Here is a 20,515-nt window from a genome sequence, read left to right as displayed (position 1 = left end):
GTCTCTGGTGTGGTAGGACAGGGTGGTCAACACCTGGGCCCTGATCCCGCAACAGCAGGGAAGAGATTAGAGTTGGTCAATAATGATTTGTTGGTCCAACACCATGGGATTGTTCTTTGGGGTTGTTGATTCGGGACGGCGGATTCCTGCCGAACCAAGATTGACAAAATCACCTGCCGGAAACAACCACGCCGGATTCAATAGTTTACTTAGTACTGGGTAGCTCCATAGGACGCAATGATCTAATCTACATCGAACCCGGGGTAGATCCTGCCATGATTACTTCTACCGAATTCATCTCTCACTCCGCCAATTCCTCCGACTGACTTGCCTTTGGTCTGCTTGTCCCTCCGTCACAATCCCCTTATTGCGACGCTCTCTCCGGCTTCCTCGACGCCCGCCCGCATCATAATCCTGGCCCTGGACGCCTCTTCCCGGGACAGCTTCTATAGCTGTCCCGATCTGTCGTCGCTGCAGATATCCTATCCTGCCTCGCCCGTGAGCCCCGCCGAGTTCGCTAGCGACATCGAGGGCGACATCAATACTGAGCCCGAGCGTCCCTCCTCGCCCGAATCACCCCACCTTCGGGTTCCCCAACGACGCTCCAAGCGCAAGGAAGTCTCGAGGAAAGCGCGCGGCGTCATCGGCAAAGTTCGAGGACTCCGGCGCATCGCAGCGGGTAAGATGGCGCATCCGGCCATCAAGATCGACACCAACGTCCAGACCAAGCGGGGGTTGGAAGACAGCGAGGTGGGCCTGGGTGTGGTGACCGATCACAACACTGGGTTAGGAGCGGACGAAGAGGGCATCCCGCCGTTTTTGCGGCAATCTGTGGCTGGTGAGTGAGAGCGAGCGCACGTTCTGTCCTGTCGGAGAATACGTGGTGGCTGCACGTGGGATGATGGCATTTGGGCTGACCGCTATGTATGTCGATCGGACACAGAAATTCACGAAAAGTTTGACGATCTGGAATGGATGCAGCGGACGCGTCTGGCCGAAGGCGCGCTCTCCAACGATCCCTTGCACCGCTGGGCGCTCGAGACCGATCCCAAGGTCAGGGCGAGGAACCGCTATATGAACGTGCAGGCCTGGGCCAACCGCCGCATCCATCTACACGTGCCTGACGGCGAGTGTGACTTCATCAACGCGTCCCCGATTACTTTGAAGGATACAGTCACGCTGGAGCAGCGGAACTATATCGCAACGCAGGTGAGTGGCGTCTGCATGCTGGACGCAGCGCCATCTGGTTGACCATTCATTAGGGCCCCAAGCTCGGACATCTCTCGGATTTTTGGCACATGGTATTCCATGAGAGCAAGGAGGTGGGCGTGATTGTCATGCTCACGCAGACCTTTGAATCGGGGCGGGAGAAGTGCGCCCAGTATTTCCCCTTGGACACTGAGCAGGCTTCAATGAACTTCTCGGCAGCGGGCGAGTCCGACCCGTTGGTGGCCAACGATCCATCGGCCACATCCCACACAGAGGCCCCGGGAAAAGTCACATTGTTGGAGCTGGTCTTTGATGCCAAGTCGCGGTCCGAAATCCGCAAGCTGGAGTTGACTCTCGGTTCAGAATCGAAGATCGTATGGCATTTCCTCTTTGGCGGCTGGGCCGATTACTCCAAGCCAGAGGGGAGTGACCGCGACGCGCTTCTCGAACTGATCAGGCTCTCAGCCTCCAAATCCAGCCCGGATAACCCGCGGATCGTGCACTGCAGCGCTGGCGTTGGCCGGACAGGAACCTTCATTGCGCTCGACCACCTGCTGCGCGAGCTTGAGTCGGGCCAGCTGCTGAAGATAATGGACCCGGAGGTAGACCCAGTCTTCGAAACCGTCAACCAAATGCGCGAACAGCGAATGATGATGGTGTACAATGAAATGCAAATGCAGTTCATCTACGAGGTCCTCCGTGAGCAGACTGATCGCAAGCTGGGCAAAGTCCCCAAGCTCCAAGTCAGCAGTGTCTCGGAGGAGCGGTCTCCCAAGGCCGCCAAACTGAGTGATCAGGCGGATTATCTGCCGCCACCCAAACCGGAACTGGAGGAAGTCTCAGATGGGTTTGTTACTCCGCTCCGGAGCTGGTCTGGCACGCCCCCGGTCTCTGATAATGAATAATGGAGAAATGCATGCTCTCCGACTCCTCATCTGCTCCCTCAACGTGCCTTGTCTCCGAATCAGGGATCGCCAAAGTTGGCTTTTCAGTTGAACAATATTTTCATTCCATTGCATTGTACCATGGCTTCCGGCGTTTCGTGTTTTTCTGCGTTAGCGGCCCTTCTCTGTTATATGGTTCTCCCCATTTTTGATTATACCTTCCCAGTTGTTATTGTGGAATACCCCAAGTTTGCATTATCGATTTTCTGTATAGCCTCCCTTACCTCGTTTTCTGGCTGGTTGGGTTTGTTAGTTTCGCATTAGAATTGCTGTATACTAGCACGTTTCCCCCCTCGGTCGTTCAATCTTATCCAGTTTGAGCCGCAGTTGCCGAATTCCTCTCAAAGCACGAATGCCTGCTTATGAATAACTCCATAGTCAACAACCGGACAGGATTTACGGCCCAGAATATATACCGAGAAAGAACGTCACGATAACAAACAGCCCGCTTCTTATATGTAATACCATTCGGCTAGGCAAGAAAGAATGTCGCAAACGGTATCATACGAACTCGAGACAGACCGATCAATGCATAAATCCATAATCATAATCGAGGGGAAATAAGACGATCCAGTCCCGGCTCCCAACAACTCCTCTCGCCAGGAATATTTTCAGAGTAAATCTAGTCAGCTCGCTTTCCAGCCCCAGTCTCCGCGGATACCTCGCCAGGCGTGCTATTCTTGCGCTCCTCCTTGTGAGCTGGCGTAGCCGAGTGTGACTCTGGCGGGGCCGGGCCATCCTCGCTGTCCCAGTTGTCCACTGCGTTCTCGTCCCAGTTATCAACCTCCTGTTCCAGCGTCATGACGCCAGACTCCTGCGGGCCCAGCCCTTCGCGGTCACGAGCACCTTCGCCGCCGACCCCAACGCCAAGTTCGACGTCGTCCGTGGCACCCTCCATCAGGCCGAAGCGGCTCTTGCGACGCCGCTCGAGCATCCGTTTATGGTACCAGCCACTCAGACCAATGGCACCAAGACTGCCGACCACATTGGCGATCAGGTCGAATAGATCGAAGACCCGATCATTGGGGAGGAGACCTTGTAGAAACTCCGACCCGACGCCTAAGCCGAGCGTGCAGACGACAAGGGTCAGATTCACTGTGCGCCGGCGCGAGGTGTCGATGATCCAGTAGAACGCGAGCGAGAGCAGGAAGAAGGTGATTAGATGTAGAAACTTGTCGTGAGTTTGGAGCTGGGTAGCTATTGTTGAGGAGCTACTTTGAGGTAATAGGCCGAGGTATCCAGCTATCATGAGCAGGAGAAAGAAAGCACCTGGAGATCGTGGTCAGTCGGAAGCTAGAGGAGAGTCTGGGGGGAGCGCACCTGCGAATGGATAGCGAATGCGCATAGTGGGCAGAGAGGTAGTAAGCGGAGTAAGAGCTCGGTCGGTGGTCAATGGGCCCCAGCTGCGAGGGTGGGGGTCATATGTGCAGAGGATCGGGAGGGAATCACAGAGTCCGAGAGGGAGAACACACTACAGACCAGGGTGATGCATAATAGAATATCCTGACCGACAGAGAGTCAAGAGGACAGACAGCTTCCCAGGCTGCCGTCTCCCCGGCCCCAAACAGCGTGGCTGATCTGCCGCCTGTTTCCGCCTTCGCGCCTGCCCTTCCTTCATCCCCATCCCCGATTCTTCCTACAGAAGCCCTTGTCTTCACCATCAAACCCCAGCGCCACGCCATCCTGTTGGGCTCTTCTGACATCGGCCCTCAGTTCCTACACCCTGGGCGTCGGTCCCTATGCCTTTTGTTTCCCCCCCAAACCTCCTTATCCAGCTCGATCGGCGCGTGACCTAAATCGTGGAGAATCGAGTCTCGCCCGCCCGAAAACCGGGGTTTTGGAGCGAGCATGTCGCTCGGCCACAACGCCTGGCCACCGGGCAATATCCGACCTCCCGATGAGACCCAGGACTCGCCGCGCCCCGTCAATGGCTTGGTTAAGACATTGTCCGGCTCGCGCACTCCCCAGGTACGCGGTTCCATCAGCGACGGGCCGAACGCCGGGAGCGCCATGTCGGAGGCCGATATCGCGGTCGAGGAAGACCCGCGCATTGCACAATTTCGCGACCTGTATCGCAACAGCGAGGCGAAAATCAACACCCTCTTTTCCGGCCTCTATGCCGCCGACGAATCGGCTGGCGGTGCCGCGGTCGCGGAGGTAGAACAGCCCGATAGTCAACCCGAACGCGTCGATGCGCCGGCATCCCCATCCGCGCCTCCGAAGAAACCTGCCCGCAAGCTCGACGATGACTATGACGACTACGATGAGGACGACGATACGGAGATGCCCGATTCCACGGAGTCTCCGTTGAAAGCGAAATCCGCAGCGCTGTCGCTGGACGTTGCGCCGCAGGAGAAGCAACCCGATGCTACTACGTCTGCTGCTGAGGACGGTGCTAAGGAGCCAAAGAAGGAAACCACGGAGGAGCTTCGGAAGCAGCTCGAGGAAGACAAGAAAGCGACAGAAGAGGCCGCTAAACGGAGCTTCCACACACTCTTCTATACCCTCGAGAACGATCGCGATGCCATGTTGGATCAACAGCGATTGGAGGAGTCTGAGCGACAGGTCGAGGCGGAGATGTCCAACCAGGCCAGCGCCGGTGGCAATAATTCCGCGGGCGGTTCCAGTGGATATGGTTCGTTGAGCAATGCCAATCTCGGAGCTTCCAGCTTGACGTTGAAGAATCTCATCGCCCGCATTGACTCAAAAAGAGACATGGTCCGCGCGTCGGATGCTGAGCTCCGGAGCCTGCTGAGCGAGGTGCGCAAGAATCGCAGCAAATGGGCTAGCGAAGACAAGGTCGGCCAGGAAGAGCTCTATGAAGCGGCAGAAAAGGTCCTCAGCGAGCTCAAGGCCATGACGGAGCACTCGACGGCTTTCTTGACTCGGGTCAACAAACGTGATGCGCCTGACTACTACAACATTATCAAACACCCGATGGATCTTGGAACGATGACCAAGAAGCTCAAGGCATTGCAGTACAGGTCGAAGCAGGATTTTGTCGACGACCTCTCCCTGATCTGGTCGAATTGTCTCAAGTACAACACGAACCCTGAACATTTGTTACGGAAGCATGCATTATACTTGCGCAAGGAGACCGACAAGCTTGTCCCTCTCATTCCAGATATCGTTATCAGGGATCGTGCCGAAGTCGAAGCCGAAGAGCGTCGACTCCAACTTGCCGACGATGGGGCAGAGGAAAGCGACGATGAACCTATAATGTCCTCGCGTGGCAGGAAAGCTCCTGGCAAGAAGACTTCTAAGAAAGGCACCGCACCTGTTCAAAACACCCCCAGTGGCTCTGAGGGTCCTTCCGGGGCGCCTACCACTCAGCCACCCGCACTCGTGCGAGCTGATTCCGACACAGCCATGGAGTCTTCTCAGAATGGCTTTTCGACTCCACCTCCGGGGTCACACACACCTTCTGATCCTGCTGGTGCAGCTGCCGGTACAACAGCAAGCCAAGCCGACGCAATGGAAATCGACGGGCCTTCAATGCCATCAACAACCGCGCTCAGCGCCCTGGACGTGTCTGGCGCCGAACTCGACGATCCTGAGTACAAGGTGTGGAAGCAAGTGACGAAAAAGGATCGAGCACTCATTGCGGCAGAGCGGCATCGTCTCTTCAAGGGGGACAAGTTGAACTCTGAGGAGCCAGCTCTGCTGCGAAGCAAGGCTGGCATGAGACGGTTGCTTCGTCACCAGAAACAAGCAAGCATCGAGGCCAGCAAGATCCAAGAGCCTAATTCACAGGCCATGGAGCCTGAGGCTGCTGGCGAGTCGCTCGCTGAAGGTATTGACGCGGAGGAAGACAAGATGATCCCTTCCTACTACGATGTCATGTCGGGTATCCCCAACCTTCCTGATCAGTTACTTTGGAGAGAAGATGCGCAGGGTAATGTCGTAGATGCCTCTGAGCAGTTCCTCACGATCCTACCCAAGGGCTCTTTCACGCAACCAGACAGCAAGCTGTCTCGAAAGATGGACTCCAATATGCGGCAGATGCAGGAAACTCGCAAAATTTGCTCGAAAGTTGGCATCGTGAAGCAGATGCAACTTCAGTCTCAGGTATGCCTCCTCTTACTCTCTTGTGGTAACTACCTACTAACTCTTTCTTACTTCAGATGTATCAAAATCAATTTCAAAAGTACAACCCCGAGCCTTTTGCTGAACAAGATGTGGAACCTCATGTCATGAATGACAATGGCCCGGTGATTGCTCCCTTCGTCTGTCGGGCAGCGCTGCAGCGTTCCGTCGCCAAGGTTTTCTATCATACTGGGTTTGAGGAGTATCAGCCGTCCGCTCTGGAGGCCGTTACGGACATTGCGTCCGACTTCTTCCTGAAGATCGGCGAAACCATCAAATCCTACATGGAAACTCCTCACATTAGCGAGACCGAATCCCACGAAGCTGCCACGTCAACAGCCGAATGGAAGCCAGCCTACACACAGCAGGAGATCATCCTTCACACGCTGTCTTCTGTTGGAATTCAGATCGACGAATTGGAGTCCTACATCAAAGACGAGGTCGACCGTCTCGGGACAAAACTCAGCACCGCGCACGATCGTCTCAAGTATCTTCTCGCTGAGCTACTTCGACCAGCTCTTGCTGATGGTGGCGAGGACGGGTCCAGGGCTTTTGCTGATGGAAGTGAACAATTTGTTGGCGGTGACTTCGCTGAGGATATCGACGAAGATTTCTTCGGGTTCAAAGAGCTCGGGCTGGATCGAGAATTTGGGCTGGCCACACTCAGCGTACCACTGCATCTTCTCCAGAACCGGATGTTCAACGCAGCCAATCCGCAAAGCACTAGCACGACCCGCGATGTCGTTTTATTCCCGTCGCCGCCTGCGTACACGCGCATCACCGTCGAAAACCTGCCGGAGCAGATCGGCCTATTGCAGACGTTTTTCAAGGGCAAACTGGAAGCCAACGGCGACGAGCCTCTTACAGAAGACCTCGAGCTCCCGCCCAAGCAACGACCAATGGCTGCTCGACCTCGTCTCCCAGCTTCTGGCAAGATCCCTCCTTTGCCCGGCACCTCGGGCGCAAATTCAAGTCCCCAGAAACGACATGCTCCATCAGGCACCACCGGTGCGGGCTCCTCGCTGAAGTTTGAACCGAGCAAGAAGAAGGCCAAGAAAAACAGTGGCGCTGCTGTCGACATGCCCAATGCCACCGATGGAGATGGTGACCAGACATCTGCCGCAGATGGTGCCAAGGGCAAGGCTGCGGATGGCGCGGCTAATTCCTTGGGCAAGACCGGTGACATGCCTGACGGCGTGGATGCAAACGAACAAGATCAATCAAACCCCCCCCATGGCAAATGGTACGGCCACGTAATGGACACCCTATTCCTTATAGACCGCGCTGGCTGTCTTCATATCCTTTCCTTGCTTTTCTCTTGCACCATACCCCTCCCTTCTTCCGTCGCTTCCATTCTCATTTTACCTTTTCCTCTATATCTTTCCTCCGCATTCGATTCCCTCCATGCATACATCTTGGGCCCAGGAACTGGGCGCTATATTTCAGGGTCTACTACCGCAGCATTTCAGGTGATAGGTATGGTGGAGTATATTTTGTTTTCTTCTCCACCCTTTCCTACCTTTTGTTCTTTTCTTCTTTAACCGGTATTCGTGGAGGAAGCCGATATCATGATTGCAACGGTGATGTTTTCTGGGGGTGGGTGGCAGCCGTCTTTGGTTCCGCTTTTCTTTTCTATTAATTTCGGCATTGTATTTCTGAGAAACCAACTTCCTGGCCCTTATTGTTTTGTGCGTTTCTCCTTTGCTTGTTGTCTCTTCTTCTCGGGTCCAAGCGAATGGGTAATCCTTCCGAAGGTGTCCATTTTATTGTTATCACATCACACCGTCCTCATTATTTCGTGTAATAAATACAATATTTTTGTCACTGGCAGCTTTGTTCTTCAAGGTTTCTCTCCAATGTAGACATCTCTGCAGCGCTTTTTCCCACTACTCTCTTTTTCTCCCGCCGGTGGTGATGAAATGTCGTCTCCGGAAAGTGATAGTTCTACGACGGCGTACCCGTACATCCATATAGCTACGCTACTCCATCTACAGATTTACACTCGTGGGCATTGCGAGATAAGAATTCCAATTTGTTGTAAAGAGCGAAAGAGCAAAACAAACCTAAAATGCAAGTGAAAATGCAACAGAAAAGGGAAAGGAAGCTTCAAGGCGATCGTCTAGTTCGCAACAAAGCCGTGTCATCCAGCCCCGTTCGGTCCCCCAAAGGGGTCTAAACAGTTCCGGTCGTCCATGCTATCGCAGTCTAGGCCTTCAAGCCGATCTGTTCCATGAGACACAAAAAAGCAGAAAAGATAAGAGAATGGACATCATCTGTCAATAAGCCGAAATCCGTTGGAATTCCACCGTTTGCGTTTAAATGTACCACATCCGCAGAGCCAGACGATTGTCGCTTCCCTGAATGGGGAGGAGCTTGGGGGTTGCGGGGCGATCCTTGGGCTTGGGGTTGGTCATTTTCACAGTTGGGCCACTCTGAGGGCCGGAGCTGGCAGGGACATCCTCGTGGTGACGAGCACGGTTGGCAATAAGATGTGCGTAGTAGACTGCAGGATGGATCGACACCGAGGTGGTAGACCGGATGTATTGGTAAGAGTGGTCGTAAATCATGTTCTCCAGTTCGTGAGGCTTGTGCTTCATCTCGTCTAGGATAACATGATAGTGGACTGGGCGAGAAGTACCCTGAAGAGCAATGTGAGCGTACAGGAGGAAGTCCCAGTCATGGGGACTGGTCACATCACGCTCGATCAAGGTTCCGGGCAGAGGGTTGCCATTCCTGTCAGCGGAACCCTGGTCACCAGGGTTGGGAAACGCGCGCATGTGGTGACGCTTGTTGGCGATCACCACGGTCATCTTGCCTTCAAATAGAGTAGTGTTGCAGACCTTGGCAACAACCAGCTTGATGTGCTTTGCCTCTTCCAGCACCTTGGAAAACTCAGAGTGCGAAACGCCATCGCGGAAGTAGTAGATGTTCTTGGGAGGACGGCCCTGTCCAACCGTAGTAACCCACTCACGGATCAGGGGTTCCAGAAGGAAGGTGACGTTCCCTTCGTGAATGATTTCCACGCGGTCTCCATTGCACTCACAAGCGCCCATGTAGCGAGAGCCAAACTGGTCCGCCGAGACAGTCATGGCTGCTAGGGAAGGAGTCCAGACACCAATCATGGGGTGAGTAACATCTGCACCAACGATCATCGACTGCGGGCGCAAGGTGGTGTCTTGAAGGCGAGACTGGGCCCGCGCTGTGGTCCCACCGAGCTTGGCATTGACCTTCATCAGAACGTTGCTGATGTACTGGGGGCGGTTGTTGATGCAGTGCCCAGCTTGAAGGACCTGGGATGGTACGCCGAATCGGCAGTCGCAAGACTTCTTGATGCGCAGGTACACAAAAGAGTCCTTGTTGGGGACAATAATGACCAGAAGCTGGGGAAGTTGCTTGAACTTCATCTGCGTCTGGTCATAGAGCTTTTTGATAGCGTGGCCAATATCCTCGTTGAGCTCCGCGACCTGAGGGCGAGTAACAACCTGACCACCGTGCCCGGCGTAGATTTTCATGAGGTTGTCAATGAAGCGGAGAGTCTGGTCAGTATTGATGGCATTTCTCTTCCCCGTGAAGAAGCCGACACCCCAACTCTTCAGCGGCTGCGAGTTGGGCATGTAGAACTTTTTGCCGCGAAGGTCCCAGCGGCCGCTGGTGCCTGGATTGTGCTTCCCGTTTGCACCAAATCGAAGTTCGGGGTTGGGGAGGATTCGTGCCTTTACCTTGAGCATACTTGTGCCAATTTGCATACCGTACATTCGCAGCACAGGGTCATTGTCATGCTGAAGCAGGCTCTTACATTCGCGAATGTCAGCCAGTCTTTTCGAAGGCTTGGTGGCACAGAACTTGATCATTTGCGCGGTCTGCTCTTCAACCAACTTGTACCGGTACCGCTGCAGGCCTTTGATGACAAGAAACTCGGCAGGGTAGAGACAGTTCTTCTTTGTCATCTTGACCAAAGGCATCATCGGGTAGCGGAGATAGACGTTGTACTTCTTCAAAAAGTACTTCTCCACGCTGATGCGCTCCACCTCGCCAGTCGCCCTGTCCTGGATGTCTAGAAGATATTCCCGGGGATTCGCGTTCAGCAGGTGGTCGATCATGAATCCCTTTTCCTTGAATGGGCAGCCATCATAGTTTGGCATGACCCTGAGGCCCTTAATCCGTTTGTTGATTGCAATGAAACTAGGCGACTCTTTGATCCCGCCATAGCCATCGGCAACAGGCTTGAGAAGAGCCATGAGCTGCTGGGGGTCACGCAGTTCGTAAAGGCCTCGCATAATTCCCATGAGAGAAATGCGGGAGAAGAAAACCGCATGGGATACATCGACGTTCAGCATAAGCCCTTTCTGGAACACAGTTAACCAGGTTCCTTGAGATATACCAACAGACAGCTGAAGACCTTACCGGTGACGGTCGGATAGCCTGGTAGATGCCCCGCATAACGGAACAGCCCATGTTGCAGAGATCCATAGTAAAGCGATTCTCATCTTCTTCGCTCAGCTTGTCAAAGAAGTAGGAGCGTTTGATGCCCACAAACTTGTCGTTGGGCCACGAACGCAGCAGGTGGTCCAGGAAATCTATGACAGTCAGCCACGCCTGAACAAAGGCACTTCGATGCACTATAACACTTACTGAAAGCTTCGAGTACATGCTCGTCTGTATCATGCTTCCCCTGGAGCCAAGCGTTGATCACACTCAGGTCGATCTTCCTGTTCCGACGGAGCGACAAACGGAAAGACTCAGGCGCAAAGCCTTCGTCATGCTGCGTTTCCAGCGGACGAGTAACGCCACCTTTGATATCAAGGATAACCTCATTGAAATCCTTGTAGTCGGTAAGGGACCTGGAATGGTCAGTGCTTATCAAAGGCCAGCATATCGATGTAAGATGTACCAGGCAATTTTAAAACCGTCAAAGATTGCATCGGGCAACTTAGCCTTTCTCTCGTCGCTGTGCCAGACCTTGCGGTACACACGCCGGTCATCTGCCAGGATGCGGCCCTGAACCACGTTCACCTATCCTAATGCATCAGCGCATCCTACATTTCAAAGCAAATGGAATGGGGTGTACGAAACAAAGAACATACCTCGTACTGATAGACGGGTTTCGTCGGCCATTTCAAGATTGGGTAAGCGTTGACAAGAATGTCCACCTCCTTGCCCGTCGTGTTGTAACCCGGGCGGCGTAGCGGAGGAAGCAGACCGAATTCACCCTTGTAAATGAGGTCAGTTGGATCACAGTCACGGATATTCTTCTCCATCGTTCGCATAATGGGGGTGAACGTTGGAAGTGGTTTTTTGGACTGCGCATGTTGGGTGGAGAGGATGGGGGGCTCGGGATGCTGGGAGTCTTCAACCCGCTTGAGGGTCTTTGATCCTGTGTCTGTTTCACTCATCGGGAGGCAGGAAATTTTCGAAGCTGGCAAGATGGAGAAAAAGGGGAGAGCAGAGAGAGGAGAAAGATACAGAGGATATCTGGGGGCTTTTATAAAGCTTGCCCAGTGGTTGGGAAGGTTTGCTTCATCTTTCAAACAAGAAGCAAACACGAAAAATGAATCACACGAGACAATCGAGGCCAACAAAGGGAGAGGAGGATTTATGTGTGCATAACAAGGACACAGAAACGCCCCAGTCATTAGAGGCATCAAGGACGACAAGGGCAGCGCAGAAGCCAGCAGGATTGCTGACTTCAGGCAAGGGTAGTGGATTTGGGTATGGGAGTTATTGGTTATGAAAACTCACAGTCGGGCTGTTGATCTTGTACGCAGTGTATGGCAGATCGACGTTGATGACCAAGTCGGTCTTAAGCGTGGGCCTGGGTGGCCTGTCGAGAGCCGGGTCAAGGCCCGCAGGTAAGGGGGCCCGGGCCCTGGGTGGGAGTCGACTCATGGTGATGGTCTTCAAATCGTAAGGTCAACTGCTCACAGGTCACAGATGATGCGTTAGCAAGCCTCGGTAGTCGAGAGTGCGGGCATGGCGGTTGCTCTGAGCTTCTTCTCGAGCAGAGGGCAATGGAAAGTAGATATTGGGAAGGACAGGGAGGTGAGTCCGGATGACTTACTTTGTGAGGTCTGATCGAGACTGCTGGGAAAGAAGAATGGAGAGAGAGAAGAGAGAAGAGAAGAGAGTTGGAGGGGGGAATAAGAGAAGGAAGGTGGGAAGGAGCAAACAGTGGCTTAAGTACTTGCCTGCCCACTGGAAAGTGAATGCTGTAGCTGCCCCCGGCTGAATGAATGGACTCGGTTCGTGGATTGCCTGGCCCATGTTGGATGGCAATTGCTGCTGCACGTTAGGTGAATGCAATTGTTCCTCGACACAGACCATACTGGCGACTCGGAGGCTGCCCTGTCATCTGCATATCATGCAGTTCACAATCCTCAGGAAAGTGGTTTTCCAGCATCCCCACCCGTTGTAGCTCTCATGTTTCGCCGAGTTGCCCCTCTTCTACTTCAGTATCTCTGCAAGATTGAACAGGCCTATCAATGATCATGAAAAAAACATTGCTCCACAACAGCCTTACTCCTGAGGAAACGTATCGTATTCAAAATTCTGGCAGTTATTGACGTGGCCGAATCAGGCAGGTACCTAATGCAGGGAGACTTCAGGAAAGTAGCACGTAGCGTTCGACAATCCCCCGTACGGCGAGCTCGAAAGAATGTATACAGCGGTGCCTACAATATTGTCTTAATACGAAAGAAATATTAGTTATAGGCAAAGCGTGCCTACGAGTGGCTACAACCCTTGTCCTTGTCTTAGCACATCAAGTAGCGACAATCTCTCCAAGCCGGCCTCAGAACAGATCTCGCTAGTATAGTAGGAGAAGTTACATGGACTGTTCCCAACGTGTTATTCTTATCCCTTTTTCCTTTCTCTGCCTCGCTCGACAGTGCTGACCTCGCGCGGTATGATCGGGCACGACCCAGCAACGCGACCGCCGACGGCATACGTGACCGGCACCCCTGCATCCTTATTGCGGACCCGAAAATGCATAAAATCCCATTTCTCCGGCAAAAAATACAAGGGAGACGAAGGGAGATGGTTATAGCGTTTGCCAATGCATGGGCCGACGAAGGTGGTCGGAATAAAGTTGTCTTGGCATAAGGGACTGTGGGGAAGATCTAGTGGCCCACTCGCCGACAATATAAGTCCGATTTTCCCTTTTCCAATGCTCACTAGTCTTCATCAAGCTGAAATAACCTAGCCCAGTGCTTACTTGTTCTGTCCATGGTTTCAATCTACTACTAGGCCGAAGAGGGATGAGAAAGGAAACCCTAGGTCAGGAGTTTGTCCTTTTTGATCGTGGACTGCAGGCGACCTTTGCAGCGGGTACACCTAATCAAAGCGTGATCAGGAGAAACAGTAAGATAAGTTGATCGCGTTCTCTGGTGTGATCATGTCCGGTCGTTGATGCGTAGTCGCGGGGGCGTCCGAGGGAGGGACTTTCCTGGTTTTGTTGCAGCGTGTTATAGGAGGAAACGGCTCCATCTGTTGCAGCTTCTGGCGACAGGAAATCCTCCCGGGACCATCAATGCTCATGGCATCTGGGTCCTCCACCCTCTTCAAAATAGTCAGCGTGTTAGGCTGATGTTTTATCAAACCGAACCATCTCAGCCGTAGTAAGAAAGCCCATCAGTACGAGGCAATGGCTTAATTCTCAATCGAATCATATATAAACTGAAGTTGAAGATAAATCAAGCTACCGAGTATTGTCAACATTCACTTCTAGGCTGCAATTAGCTGCGCGCGGTCCTCCCCAGCTTGTTTGTCCATGTTGTTCTTTGTATCGCGAGTGCAAGACCAATTCGGCCAGTAGCACGAACTTGCCGGCTATCGAAGATATCGAGTGGCCCCTATGCAATAGAGAGTGAGGAGGTTCTCTTCCTCCACTGTCTCAGGCGATTTTTTCTTGGAGAGGAGGTATTCCAAATTTTTTTCTCAGTAGCTCGCGACCACAAAAAAGACTTCATCACGATGCTGCGATACCATGAAGTATCTGCTTTTATGTTAGATTATCACTTACGGAGTCTGGGGTATAACGAACCGTCTTCTTGGTTTTTTTGCGGTCTTCGCAGGACTTAATCCAGGAGAACGTTTGGATCCCCATCTGCCTCAGGGTAGGCTCTGGATGGGTCCGCAACGGAAAGCGCTTGACCTCCAGGAGCGCGCAAATTTCCCCTGTGCCTCTGTGACGAAGCTGACCATCTGTGATCGCAACAATGGATCCTTGTTCGAGAGCTGTTGTAAATTTGTGCTTGCTGATCTCCTAGTCCACAGACACATGTGGACAGGTCCCACAAAGCGCCATGAGAAAATCGAGCAGCGCATGGTTCACGACATCTTCAAGAACGTCATTGTCTGACTGGTAGGTATCATCGCTATCGTTAATGCTGAGAGCTTGTATGAGCGGTTCAAGCGTCAAGGCACTTCCTCCTGTCTCATCTGACGATGTTTGTCGGCCGGTCGTGCGATCCCGGGTTGGGCTGATATCCGAGGTATCCATGGCATCAGGTTCTGCACCAGCAAGGCTTCCTTTTGCCCTGATTCGGCTCGATGGAGGTCTAGAACCTTCCATGTCAGTGTCTGTGTGGTGGTCTTCTTTGGACACAGAAGGAATTGCCCTGTTGGCCATCAACGCGGTGGTAAATACTCCGACATTTGAGGCCTTTCCAGCTTGCGGCCTTCCCCTGCCGAACTGTTTGAGGCTCTGTCTGTACAGTTTCCAGTCCTCAAACTCCTGCAGAAACGCTTTTGAGAGGTTATCAGACTCTTTAAACAATAGGATGGCGTCTCTGATCGGGGATTGGAGCAGGCTTTTTGGGGGCCCGAACTGGAAGATGATGTGTGCCGTAAGGTAGTGGCCAAGCTGCATCTTGGATGCCGATTCCCAGTTTCCAGCATCTTGGAAGTGAACATCAACGGCCAGCTTTCCGATAGAGGGGATCTCAGCATCGGACGATTTGAAATTGCGACTCTTTTTCTTTCGTTCAGAAGGGCCACTTATTTCTTCTATCGCTGCCATCATTACCCACGACTCTGCGGTACGCGGAAGCTTGATCCGATCCCACCAGCGTGTCGCCATTATGTAAGTCAGCAATCAACGCGCGAAAGAATGGCTTCTTACCGAGCTGACCTTGAGGGGGCACGATCAACAAGTGCTCTATATAATTAAGTAGCTTCTGGCAGCAGAAAGGCAAATAGAGGGCACGGTCAGGGTTACTCACATGTGAACGAGCGAGCCGCCTTGAGATGACACTCTACCCTGTGTGAATTACCATCAGCACGCACGGATATTAAACGATGGCACTGGGAGAGCAAGAAATAGAGATAACTGCAGCCCCGAAGGCACTATTCAATGTCAACCTCAGACCTTGGGGAGGATTAGGCGCAACATACGTGTTTTTGGTAAAATCTGGACCTCGCGGAGGGCCAGACACAATACATGCTTTTTTGGTAAAAGCTAGACCTCGAGGAGGGCTAGACAAAAGAAACACGTTCGTGGAGAAGCTAGACCTGAGAGAGGACTAGACACAACAGACGTGCTTCTTGTAAAAGATAGACTCGCGGATGACTCGGACGCAAATCAAGACATGAGACGACCAAGGAACTTGCAAACTTTGGGTAAAAGAAGTTGGTGAGGAGAGATGATGGGAAGGGTGATGGTGAACAGGGTGCTTGTTTTGACTACGAACTTGGAAGGTGCGACGCGCCTTAACAACCTGAACATCTGTTGATTCATCCACCACTTTTGTCCTGCCCATACTCGAGATGGCCTTCTGGATTAAAGCCTACTTTACTGAAACCGTTGGAATACTATCAAGATTGGTGAAATAACAAGAATCTTTATAAAGTCGGTTTTTTGACTATCTCAAGCTAAATAGCAAACAATACCACGTTCTAAGACTGTATCTCGAGACTTTCAGAAGCACTTTCTCCTTGCTTCTCCTGTTTGGAGTTAACAACAGATTCCAAAAGCGGAATCACCTCTGTGCAGCCTCGTAATATTGCAGCTTGCAACGGATTAACGGCATTCCCGTCAAAGAACAAAGATTCTGTATTAACCTTCTTCTGCAGCAAGCGCCGCACGACATGCTCATAGTTCCCCACCGCGGCCTGGAATAGAGGCGTACCATGCAGCCCCTGCTTCGTTTCTATGTCAGCTCCCATATCTATCAAGGTTAATGCCGTCGCCGTTACCCAATATCGGCTTAGCATACAGTCATATGATACAAGTCTCAGTGCCAGACTCAACGGTGTGTCATTAGAGTCCCTTCTCCTTCTTTTGATTTGAGCTCCTTTCTTTATCAATAGCTTCACGACGAGCACACTATGACCGGCTGCGGCATAGTGAAGAGGTGTCGAGAAATCATCCAATTCATTCACCAAATCGGAGTCAGTCAACCCCCTTCTCCAAGAGTAATTCCACCATATTCCCACATCCACTTGATGCCGCCAGGTGGATTGCAGTTTGCCCACGGCCTTCCGGCCATTCATGCTGGGCCTTCATATCCGCTCCGCCCTCAATAAGGACCTTGGCCACGTCAACGTGATCACCCATGGCGGCCCTGAGTAGTGGAGTCATCCCATAACTGTTTCTGATTTCTAGGTCCGCCCCCGCATCGATGAGTTGTCGAGTGGTCCCAGGTAGGTCGTGAGACACGCTGAACCATAGGGCAGATGAGTTGCCGTACTTCACATTATTGGAATAGAGGAGAGGAGTAAGATGGGAATATAGATGCCGAGTTGTCCGGCTTAAAGAGTTGATGTACCGCTGTCGACGTAGCATCTTTGCGATCATATATAGTAGCTCATTTGGCAGTGCTTCAATCCACATGAGTGTCGTCGTATGATAAGTGCGAGTGCAGATACGGGTGGTTGCTGCTACACGCACGACAATAGCTTCGATAAGAAAACAATATGTGCAAGTCTGAGGGTCGAAGGTCTGGGTATTCCGATTGACAGAGCTGTAATCCGAGTAAACGGGAGATTTTTCGTCGGCTGGCGGATAAACTTGGAAGTTCGGATACAGGGCGAGCGGACTTTGTTTAGGTAACCCAGGTTGACCAACTAGTATGATGATGGCTGGAGCCCTGTCACTGAGGCACTCGAGATACTATTGTAGAGAAAGACCATTAAATATTGGACTTGATAGTAGTATGATGATGATGAGAGAGTGTTGGGTTACCATCTTAATCATTATAGGGTTATAGGGGTCACCCCGCGTAATCGCTAAACCATATTCGGTATAGATCTCTATCAGTTTCGGGTTTAGTACAGGCGACGATAGCAGCAAAGGGTTTAGTTTTGGTAGGGTCATGTTAGTGCTCAAATCTACCGTAGGACCCTCCTAGGTTACTTACGATGCTAAGCCTATTACGGCGAATGGTTTGTCAGGAACCGACCAACTAGAAATATGACTCTCCAAGTGATAGGACCTATCTATCCTCTGCTTTTCTCATTTAACCAAGTCACCATGACATTGGCATCCCCTTCTTCTCATGGCTTCTCAGGCCCTATCAATCTCGGCAAGCTCATACTGCACTTTATGCAATCCAAAACACTCCTCCCCATGACGATGGAAGATGCATATGCAAACAACATCGGACTGCAGGAGTTTGACCTCTATCATAATCTCCCATTCATGATGCAACTACAGCTGGTTGTCTTTGCGGGAATTAAACGCCTCCCCTCCAGCCAAGAAGCCGCCGTCGAGCATCAAATCCTGGACTGTCTTGCTCGCATGGTCTACGGATCAAATATGATTGAGCATGCTGGACGTGATCTCGATATTACGCTCAAGCTCTGCCTCGCAACATTTGGCGGCGAGGAAATACCCGAGGACATCGGGGAAACCAACGAAGAATTTTTGGCTTTGAAGCAGCATCTCATGCAACAAAACCTCCCATCGAATACTTCAAAAGTTCTACGCAGTCGTAACGAAATTGTACAACACGCCAAAGCAGCTGCATTTATAATCAGCCAGCTGTGTGTTCACGGCGCGAATTTGAGCGAGGAGATCATTCTAGAAACCCATCGCATTCTCACATACAAAGTTGATGCCGAAAACGCCCCATGGGCGGAATATGGTGGTGTTTATCGCTTGGCGGAAGTTAGTGTCGGGCTGCGTGCATTTCCCCATCCCTCCCTCGTCCCATACAAGATGAGTGGAATGATCCGTGAACTGCAATCCGACCTCAAAGAAGCTGTGGACGATGGGACAATCGATGCTATTGCTCTGGCCGCAAAATACACCCACATCTTCGCCAACATCCATCCATTCATTGATGGTAACGGCCGTATGTGTCGCTTGATTCTGAATGCGTTACTAATCAAGCTTGGAAGCGTCCTCGTTTGCATCGGCGAAGATGAAACTGACCGTTCGACCTATCTGGATATCAACGCGAATGCGGGAGCGCTGGAAGACATGTATGAGGATGCCGAGGAAGACGAGAAGCCCAAACTCTACAAAGAGCTGGCAACATTCACTTTGGCTCATGTGCATAAGATTATGATGAAGTTGAACAGGGTTACGTAGAATTGATGAGCCGGACCAGGGGGGTGATCGTAGCGTCACCTCACCCAAAGCGAGAACAAAGAAGCCACCACAAAAATATTCAAGTGTGAACGTTATGACCAATCTAGGCTTGAGGGCTGATATTGCTTTAGAACTTCCTCAACCCAAAGCGATTGGTAAATTAACAGCACTGTTCAATCAAACAGCAGTCTGTATCTCTGGCTTGTGTACACTTCCAAAATCACCAATTCAAGCTAATATAAATCATGGCCAGCATAGACCTTGCGTAGAGCTAGAAGCATCCCCAAAGCAAGAAACTCTCCCAGTCATGACAGAAAGAAGATGTTGCAAGCGGAAAATTGACCACCATAGTCGATTTCGAGCTTCAACTGATTTTATATCGAGTCCGTCGTTCTTCTGGAGATTAAGTCCTAAAGCGATGCGAGATCTTGCAGCAATACCGATTATCTTCCATGACCTAGGAGGAATATTAACAATTGACAGATACATAGAAGGAACACCAGTTGGACGAGAGTCTCTCAACACCCACTCTGATAATATCATACCTATTTATCTGCGCAACAACCAGTATGATGAATTCCATCAGCGCTTTGGCTTGTACTAATCGGAGCTGATGGCGCACTGATTGGCTGAGGGATATTATGCCCTGCGTGAGCCGGATTTTCAAGGGCTAGTGGCGGAGGTGTCAAATTCATGGTCAAACCAGTTCCCAGAGCTCCCCACTAAGCCCATTGTTCAACTTGTCGGGGAAATGAAATATCGTCAAGTATTCCCCGTAATTGTCAGCCGAGAAACCCCCGTTGAGCAGATCACCGAACTTGCAAACAAGGTCCTTCCCTCCCGATGTGTCAAGAGCTCCTTTTGGCTTCGCGTCTTTGAGCTGAAGGGGGTAATCCTGGCCGTCGAGGACAAGGGACATTTTGACGTCGTCGTCCTCTACCATCAGCCTCCCCACCTGGTGGCCCATCGCCAGCTGAATTCGAAACTTCGAACGGGCTGTAGTCCAAGTGATGACATTTCCCACGCCCGGTCCTTCCCCGGTAGTCCCATCCTTTACCCAATATCTTTCCGGCGAGAGCTTGTTGCGGATGAAAAAGACATCCCCGGAGATATGATCCTTGATATGGTCGATGTGTGGAATTGGCGGGAAGCTAAGCTGTACGTGGTCCGCTTTTCCGTAATGTCGAAGGAAGACTTTTCCCCGGAGCTTCTTCAGGTGTTCTTGGTTCTTGCCTTCCGCTGTCCCTTTGTTGATATGATAAGTTGCATTCCAAAGCGCCCAGTCTTCCGGGTTCCCATGCCACGTCCACATCTGTGGAGATAGCCGTCGGACCTCGTGGAATACGCAATCTCCTGCGAGCTTCCGGTTGTCTTGTATGAATCGGAAGAAAAGGTCCGATGTTTCGCGGTCCGGAGTGATGACAATATTATGGCTGCCCATTCCGCTTCGGTCATGACCGCAATTGAACGCACAGGCGTAGAAAGGCATTTTTGTATCTGAAACCTATCCGGTCTTTTGCGTAACATTCGTCGTTGCTGTATCAGTGATGGTGTGGGCATAAATGTCCAGAGTGGACAGCCTAGTTATTTATTATACACAAATTTCTCTTGTGGAGTCGAAATAGTTTGGTCCCTTTACTGAGTGTTACATTGCCGGGTGCGGGTTGTACTACCATTCCATATGCATCTATATTGAGACGGATACAAAATCCGTCTTGACTGTCGACAAACTTGATGAAACCTTAGT

The 20,515-nt window shown here is 51.7% G+C and overlaps 9 protein-coding genes across 9 annotated transcripts; 4 read left to right on the top strand and 5 right to left on the bottom strand.

The window, feature by feature from the left end:
* Window positions 1-103: 103 nt before the first annotated feature.
* Window positions 104-846, top strand: N7474_009664 (protein-tyrosine phosphatase-like protein; the record flags this gene model as incomplete). The annotated part of the gene is made up of 2 exons (XM_057201074.1): window positions 104-111; window positions 444-846. The coding sequence occupies 2 exons, from the start codon at window positions 104-106 to the stop codon at window positions 844-846; spliced, it is 411 nt and encodes a 136-aa protein (XP_057049061.1).
* Window positions 847-975: 129 nt separating this feature from the next.
* On the top strand, window positions 976-2,114 carry ptpB (tyrosine protein phosphatase PTP1; the record flags this gene model as incomplete). Its single annotated transcript, XM_057201073.1, has 2 exons — window positions 976-1,209; window positions 1,263-2,114. 2 exons carry the CDS (start codon window positions 976-978, stop codon window positions 2,112-2,114), a joined length of 1,086 nt encoding a protein of 361 aa, XP_057049060.1.
* A 661-nt stretch (window positions 2,115-2,775) lies between these two features.
* On the bottom strand, window positions 2,776-3,498 carry N7474_009662 (VanZ family protein; the record flags this gene model as incomplete). The annotated part of the gene is made up of 2 exons (XM_057201072.1): window positions 2,776-3,422; window positions 3,474-3,498. 2 exons carry the CDS (start codon window positions 3,496-3,498, stop codon window positions 2,776-2,778), a joined length of 672 nt encoding a protein of 223 aa, XP_057049059.1.
* A 503-nt stretch (window positions 3,499-4,001) lies between these two features.
* N7474_009661 (SAGA histone acetyltransferase complex subunit SPT7) lies at window positions 4,002-7,712 on the top strand (the record flags this gene model as incomplete). The annotated part of the gene is made up of 3 exons (XM_057201071.1): window positions 4,002-6,221; window positions 6,278-7,482; window positions 7,709-7,712. 3 exons carry the CDS (start codon window positions 4,002-4,004, stop codon window positions 7,710-7,712), a joined length of 3,429 nt encoding a protein of 1,142 aa, XP_057049058.1.
* An 842-nt stretch (window positions 7,713-8,554) lies between these two features.
* N7474_009660 (putative eukaryotic translation initiation factor eIF-2C4) lies at window positions 8,555-11,632 on the bottom strand (the record flags this gene model as incomplete). The annotated part of the gene is made up of 5 exons (XM_057201070.1): window positions 8,555-10,585; window positions 10,644-10,816; window positions 10,872-11,080; window positions 11,131-11,252; window positions 11,324-11,632. 5 exons carry the CDS (start codon window positions 11,630-11,632, stop codon window positions 8,555-8,557), a joined length of 2,844 nt encoding a protein of 947 aa, XP_057049057.1.
* A 2,867-nt stretch (window positions 11,633-14,499) lies between these two features.
* Window positions 14,500-15,315, bottom strand: N7474_009659 (uncharacterized protein; the record flags this gene model as incomplete). The annotated part of the gene is made up of 1 exon (XM_057201069.1): window positions 14,500-15,315. The coding sequence occupies one exon, from the start codon at window positions 15,313-15,315 to the stop codon at window positions 14,500-14,502; it is 816 nt and encodes a 271-aa protein (XP_057049056.1).
* Window positions 15,316-16,626: 1,311 nt separating this feature from the next.
* N7474_009658 (uncharacterized protein) lies at window positions 16,627-17,067 on the bottom strand (the record flags this gene model as incomplete). Its single annotated transcript, XM_057201068.1, has 1 exon — window positions 16,627-17,067. The coding sequence occupies one exon, from the start codon at window positions 17,065-17,067 to the stop codon at window positions 16,627-16,629; it is 441 nt and encodes a 146-aa protein (XP_057049055.1).
* Window positions 17,068-17,706: 639 nt separating this feature from the next.
* N7474_009657 (Fic family protein) lies at window positions 17,707-18,768 on the top strand (the record flags this gene model as incomplete). Its single annotated transcript, XM_057201067.1, has 1 exon — window positions 17,707-18,768. One exon carries the CDS (start codon window positions 17,707-17,709, stop codon window positions 18,766-18,768), a length of 1,062 nt encoding a protein of 353 aa, XP_057049054.1.
* A 697-nt stretch (window positions 18,769-19,465) lies between these two features.
* Window positions 19,466-20,209, bottom strand: N7474_009656 (uncharacterized protein; the record flags this gene model as incomplete). Its single annotated transcript, XM_057201066.1, has 1 exon — window positions 19,466-20,209. One exon carries the CDS (start codon window positions 20,207-20,209, stop codon window positions 19,466-19,468), a length of 744 nt encoding a protein of 247 aa, XP_057049053.1.
* Window positions 20,210-20,515: the final 306 nt, after the last annotated feature.

The sequence above is a fragment of the Penicillium riverlandense genome (genome assembly GCF_028828495.1).
Source record: "Penicillium riverlandense strain IBT 135883 chromosome Unknown utg000008l_segment0_segment0, whole genome shotgun sequence".
NCBI lineage: Eukaryota > Fungi > Ascomycota > Eurotiomycetes > Eurotiales > Aspergillaceae > Penicillium > Penicillium riverlandense.
Note: the sequence above shows the minus strand (reverse complement) of the source record. Positions and strands in the feature narration are given on the sequence as shown.